General features: G+C 44.5%; 1 protein-coding gene across 4 annotated transcripts in view; it reads left to right on the plus strand.

The window, feature by feature from the left end:
• The window catches only part of shisa6 (shisa family member 6), a 68095-nt gene extending 61505 nt beyond the window's left edge, over nucleotides 1-6590 (plus strand). For all 4 annotated transcript variants that reach the window (XM_031805163.1, XM_031805164.1, XM_031805165.1 and 1 more), the window contains 3 exons: nucleotides 713-865; nucleotides 4393-4496; nucleotides 4615-6590. In XM_031805163.1, coding sequence (XP_031661023.1) covers nucleotides 713-865; nucleotides 4393-4496; nucleotides 4615-5478 — 1121 coding nt within the window. In that variant the 3' untranslated portion in view covers nucleotides 5479-6590. The remainder of the gene's footprint in view (nucleotides 1-712; nucleotides 866-4392; nucleotides 4497-4614) is intronic.
• The last annotated feature ends 204 nt before the right edge of the window (nucleotides 6591-6794 follow it).

A 6794-nucleotide genomic window follows, 5' to 3' on the forward strand; every position in this document is an offset into this window, starting at 1 on the left:
GGACTTGAGCCGCACCCTGCTGCCCACTGCTCTGCGTGACAGACTCACAGCCAGAAGGGGAGAGAGAGATGGGGAGAGGGATGCAGAGAGGGAGGGAAAAGAGAGTAGTCAGAGGGAGAGAGAGCGGGAGCTAGGGGATAGTAGGAGAGAGAGGAGCAAGATAGAGCGAGGGGAGTTTGAGACGAAAAGGGCATAGAGAGAGAGAAAGAGAGGGAGAGAGGGGCCAGAGTCCCAGTATGCCCCTCTCTCGCTCTGGCATCACATCGCATCAGGCTGATGAGCGGGTTGCTGCCCTGTCCTAACCCTCTCCCCACCCCACTCCCCACCCCACTCCCCATCCCTCTCCCCACCCCACTCCCTATCCTCCTCAGATCACAGCACACAAACTGTCACAATCAGGGTCACTCTGAAGCAGACATCCGTTGTTTGATGTGGTGTTGTTATTGGTCCGTTGTCATCTCCTCCGTGCCAAACAATCCCACAGTGCCTAGTGACCGCCTCCTTAAACCCACGTCCCCTAACCCCCCTCTCCTTTCAGCCCACCCCCCACCTCCCAGACTCCACCAAACGCTCTCTGAACAAGTTCCTGTCAGATGAACACCTCCCTTCCTCAGCAGCTGTGCTCTACCAGCGTTGCCTTTGTTCTGACTCCGGGTATGTTTTAGGAAGCCTGCCCATTTCCCATCTTGTTTGTTTTGCTGTGTCTCCCCAGAGAACACTAGGATGAGTGGCATCCTGACCTCGCAGACGGAGCCATACGACCTGTCCTCCTCGCGCTCCTTCCAGAGCCTGTCCCACCTGCCGCCCACCTACGAGGCCGCCGTCAAGGCCGACCTCAACAGATACTCCTCCCTCAAGAGACTGAGTAGGTCCTCGCCACAGCATAGTCCAGCGTTAGCAGAAACGCTGAAAGAGCTCCCACTGCCTCGCTGAATGACCTGCATGTTAAAAACTGTAATGCCTAAGTTAATGCCTACTCTGGCATGTTAAAAACTCTAATGCCTAAGTTAATGCCTACTCTGGCATGTTAAACTCTAATGCCTAAGTTAATGCCTACTCTGGCATGTTAAAAACTCTAATGCATAAGTTAATGCCTACTCTGGCATGTTAAACTCTAATGCATAAGTTAATGCCTACTCTGGCATGTTAAAAACTCTAATGCCTAAGTTAATGCCTACTCTGGCACGTTAAAAACTCTAATGCATAAGTTAATGCCTACTCTGGCATGTTAAAAACTCTAATGCCTAAGTTAATGCCTACTCTGGCATGTTAAAAACTCTAATGCCTAAGTTAATGCCTACTCTGGCACGTTAAAAACTCTAATGCCTAAGTTAATGCCTACTCTGGCATGTTAAAAACTCTAATGCATAAGTTAATGCCTACTCTGGCATGTTAAAAAACTCTAATGCATAAGTTAATGCCTACTCTGGCATGTTAAAAACTCTAATGCCTAAGTTAATGCCTACTCTGGCATGTTAAAACTCTAATGCATAAGTTAATGCCTACTCTGGCATGTTAAAACTCTAATGCATAAGTTAATGCCTACTCTGGCATGTTAAAAAGTCTGCATTTGACTCGTTACTTACTTGGCATACGTTTATGAAGGATTATACCACACGCCCCTTAAAATGTAGTGATGGGATACGTCAAAATGAAAGGCTACATTCTCTTTTTCTGAAAGGGTCCTAATATTCAGTGTATCAGCATTCACAACCTTTCCAGAAAGTGCTGACTCTTGAAGGCATAAACAGAGTGTCTGGATGAGAGGGGACAGACAATTACAAATACACACATCAAACATGCCCCTCCATAACTTCATCAAAACCACACCTCACTGGTATTCCATTCCAATACACCACACAGTCACTCTCTCTCTTTAAAGATGTCTCTTTAGAAAAGCAGCAGCCACCATTTCTCAGTGTGAGCATTTAACCACATTAAGCTCTGTGCTGTGCTCTAGTTGCAGCTCTGTATTGATTCAGTGTACTACGCTGGGGTTCATCTCGTCATATTGAGCAGAACACAAATATTCCTTAAGGCTTGTGTAATTGCATCATGGCTGTCCTACTTACATTTGAGTAATTTAGCAGATGCTCTTGTCTGGAGGGACCTACAGTAGGGAGTGCATACATTTGAACACTAGTCCCCCGTGGGAATTGAACCCACAACCTTAACATTGCAAGCACCATGCTCTACCAACTGAGCCACATGGGACTAAAGGGAGAGATCTGAATCTATTGTAGTCTACAATTCAAAGTCGGTGTGTCTAAAGTCGGTGCTGTTACACACACACACACGCGCGCGCACGCACACACACACACTGAATCAAATACGAGATCTATTCAACCAAAAAAAGCACCTATTGAGTTTACAGGGTCTAATGGGGAGACTTGAAATCCATAAAATGTATTCCAAAGTGAAGGATCTGATCCCATCAGTGCTTGCCATCTCTAGAGTGGGTCAAAATCGTTATACATGTGCCTGTCTCAGGTGTCTCTTGTGCTTGTTATTGTCTAATAGATATTGGACTGCATATTGATTGGAAGATGCTATGTCATTGCATGGGAAATGTCAGTGCTTGGGAAATTGTCTTAATAAGTAATGTTACAAAATGCATGGTGAATGTTGTTGCCATGTTAAAAACCTAACACTGTCCTCAGGCAGTGCCAGCCCAGCCTGACTGTCTTTATCTGCTTCCAAAGCAAATCATTTGCAGCAGCAAATAGCCAAAAGGCATCTTTCTACTGATAGATCATGTAGGATAGAGCCAGAGGCGAGATAGAGACGCATTTCCTTTATTGGAATAATGAAATGGCAAATCTCAGCATCTACTAATACATGTAAATTGATGTATAAATTGAAAGTAAAGCGTACAGTGTGTCTCTGCACACACGTTCATTCCTTTTTCAGATGATTTTTTTTCAGCCTGAACTGGCCTTGCCTTCTTCCCCATTGGGAATTTAAATGCATAGTACATGTTTCTCAAATCTATTCATCTATTAGAATGAATGATGACATCTTACTTTTATTTGCTCTTCTATTCATTAAGGAGATGTATATTTCACTGATTTAGGCTAATTTATTTAATAACACACATCATTTTCATGCCAATTAAAAGCCTATACAGTATATATATATATGTATGTATATTTTTGTTATTCATCTGGTAATTCGCTTTAGCCAATCCCCTTTTAGTGCCCTGCCATAATTGCCGTTTGTGTGAAAGGACTGATCAGCCTGAGATGTATTAGAAGCCTTGTGTCCATCATTTATACAGCTGGATCTATTCTACAATGGGGTATTATTGTTCTCTGGATTCTGGAGAGGTGTTTTATTTGTCAATTTATGAATAATGAATATTATTAACAGATTCATGTTATGAAAGTTCATCTCCATCTCACTTTAGCAGTAAAACGCTCAAAGCCAAAGTGAAAAAGAACAGACTCGGAGGAAGACAGCTGTCTTTTTGGGTGTGAACTTCAAAGGTTTCCATTTTTATATATATATATATAAATATATATCATCTCTGCCGCAGCTTTACTTAGTCATGGGCGGCAGGTAGTCTAGTGGTTAGAACGTTGGGATAGGAACGGTAAAGTCTCTGTTTTCGGATACTGGAGCCGACAAGGTCAAGAATCTGTCGATGTGTTTTTGAGGAAGTTATTTAACCCTAATTTGCACCAGGGGTGACGTACTACTATGGCTGACCCTGTACAACAACACATTTCACTGCACCTATCCGGTATATGTGACCATGAAACATATATTCTTTACATCTTAGTTTGACAGGATGTTTGTATGTGAGCATGTGTGTACTGTACATCTGTGTGTGTGTGCGTGTGTGTGTGTGTGTGGCGCACGTGATTGTGTGTGTCTGAATATGTCAAATCCGTACGTATGACTAATGGTTGATGCATGGTTCCCAGTGAGTCTCCTTTATAACACATACAAGGTGTGAGGGTGTGATATCACACATCCTGCCAAGACAATCTGGAGACATGCACATATCTCTAGACCTGTTCTTGGACACAACCCATATCCATGTTCGATTTGTTAATACATGAACGTGCAGATGAATTTTCATCCATGTTACGTGATCCTGCGTCTTTTCAAATAGCCTTTGTGTATGACGTTTTTGTGTGGTGTATGCAGTATGACACTGTTTGTTAACAGACTTCTACGCAACCTTTGGAAAGCCCACAGCCAGAAACGCCGGTAAAATCACAGATGGGGCCAGGATTGTCGTATTCTCGGAGCAACCTTCAGACCCGCTATTCAATCTCCTTTACTTCCCTTTTCTCTCTTTCCCTCCTACTCTCTCTCTCTCTACCTTCTCCCTCCCTCTTTCTCTCTCCTAATCCACCTCTTCTGTCTCCCTCTGTCTCTCCACAGCGGATAAAGACGTCGACGACTACTACACCCGCAAGCGTCACCTCCCTGACCTGGCAGCCAGAAGCACCCTGCCCTTACACGTCATCAAAATGAACCAGGAACAAGTACTGCATCTACACATTTGTATAAATCTGCATTTCAGAGCAGAGCATGCATTTACAAAAGTCCCAAGCCATTGAATATATCAAGAGTTGACTGTATCTTCATCCATTCCTCCAACAGCAGCAGCAGCAGCTCCAGAGCCAGCTCCCCCAGCCCCAGGTGACCCAGGCCCCACCCCAGCAGCCCCAGGCCCAGCAGGCCCCCAGGAGACAGAGGCCTCCCCGAGTCCAAAGGGCCATGTCTCAGGACCGGGTTCTGTCCCCACACCGAGGCCCCCAGGAAGACTATAGCATCTCCTACGGGATGGGGATGACCGAGCATGGAGGACGAATCCTGTCTGATGAGCAGCTACTGTCTGCTGAGAGACTGAGGTCTCAGGAACGCCTGCTTCCTCAGGATCGCTTGATGTCTCAGGAACGGCTGTACTCCAAGGACCGCATGTACTCCAAAGACAGGCTGTTACAATCGCAAGACCACATGTACCCTAAAGACCGCCACTTCTCCCAAGACCGCCTCTACTCGCAAGACCGCTTGTACTCCCAAGACCGCCTGCTATCTCAGGATCCTCTGATCTCGCCGGACAAAATGATGATGTCGCTAAAGCGTGGTGTAGTTGGCAGCGTGTCCGGCGGTTTCCGGGGAAACAACGACAAGTCGATGTCGCACGCCATCTCGCACCCGGACGTGTTCATGCCCACGACACCACTCATGGACCGCTACAAGATGACCAAAATGCACTCCCATCCCAGTGCCTCGAACAACGCAGGAGTGGCAGGCGGAGCAGGACCAGGACCAGGACAAGGGGCACACTCCAACACTCTAGCCATGAACCACACGACTAATAAGAGGCAGCAGTTTGCCTCTAGAAGGACCCACACTGTGGAGCAGCTCCACTACATCCCCCAACACCACCACCAACAGCAACAGCAGCAGCAGCAGCAGCAGCACTATCGCACAGGCAGCAAGACCGAAGTGACTGTTTAACGCTGGCTAGCACGCTAACGGCTAGCTTGGGAGTGACGCAATGGGTAATGCTAACTCGCTAACAGCTAATCGCTAGTATGGGAAGGATTATGTTTGTGTGGGGAAAGGGATGGGAAGAGACTGACTGTTTGTAAGGTGGGACATGACACTCTGTAGCTTAGTTTCCTGCTAAGTCAATCAAAAGATAATACCCTCATCTCTTTGCCTTTCCGGACTTCACCAGAACCAAGTACTGTATTGTAATAGACTGGAGTTCTTCTGTAGACACAAACTCCATAAAGACTGACTCCAGATAAACATGGCTCAGCTGTGGTAGTGTGCTGTGAAATTGGCAAACTACTCTACTGTTATTCCTGTTATGCCCTAAGCACCAGCTCCCCCATATGAGGGGACATTGATTATATGAGAATACAGAGGCTCAGGCAGCCTTTCTGTCCAACTGTCCAACACAAATTTCTTCTTCTTTGAACTTCTACCGCAACTCTAAAGGGCTTTGCATGGTAAAACACAAGGACTGATCCAATCGATGTCTCCAAGACAAGTGTTGTTGAAAGACACGACAAGACAACCACGGGTGATGAAACCGGGACAGCCCTGTAACAACTTTATAAATATATAAATATAAACTACCGTTTGTAACGCCAGTCTTACGCATAGCTGTAGAGAGATCTTGAAATAAATCAAAACTAACGTTACTAGCACTTTTATTGGTGCCTCAGTCTGAGACAAGTGTTCCATTTCTACAAAATGGAGAATTGGTTTTAGTGGGTTTAAAAAGCACAATCAATTAATGAGATACTCTGTTTCTGTTCTTTCTTTCATAAATTTGTTCGGTGATGGCTAGCTCATAGATGATTGTAAATAAGCTATAATTCTAGAGGCAGTATTATGGACCAGTCCATACTGGTTGGCTTTTGTATTAGACTGTCTAATGTTTTCAGTAGATTCTGAACAAGTTATAAACCACCACCGTTTCGTGATCAGTTCAGACTAGAAAACCCACTTAACCAAGTATTTGACAGGATAAATGAATACTATAATGTGTCTTTTCAACTATGTTTGTAGATTGAGAAGTGAATGAATGTGTTGAATAAAATATATACCACTGTTCATATTTGGATGTAAACTGTGTTCTATTGACTAATATGAGAAGTTGAAAAACATGGTGATGGATTATATGCTTGTTGCAGTAGGGTCAAATAAACCATCCATATTTTTTTAAACAGACAATACTCTTCTGAAATGACTATATTTGTGCTCTGTTTGTTGATGTGTATGAAAAAGAGCATATGTCAATCATATCATTTTACGTTGGT

The sequence above is a fragment of the Oncorhynchus kisutch genome, linkage group LG25 (assembly GCF_002021735.2).
Source record: "Oncorhynchus kisutch isolate 150728-3 linkage group LG25, Okis_V2, whole genome shotgun sequence".
Lineage (NCBI taxonomy): Eukaryota > Metazoa > Chordata > Actinopteri > Salmoniformes > Salmonidae > Oncorhynchus > Oncorhynchus kisutch.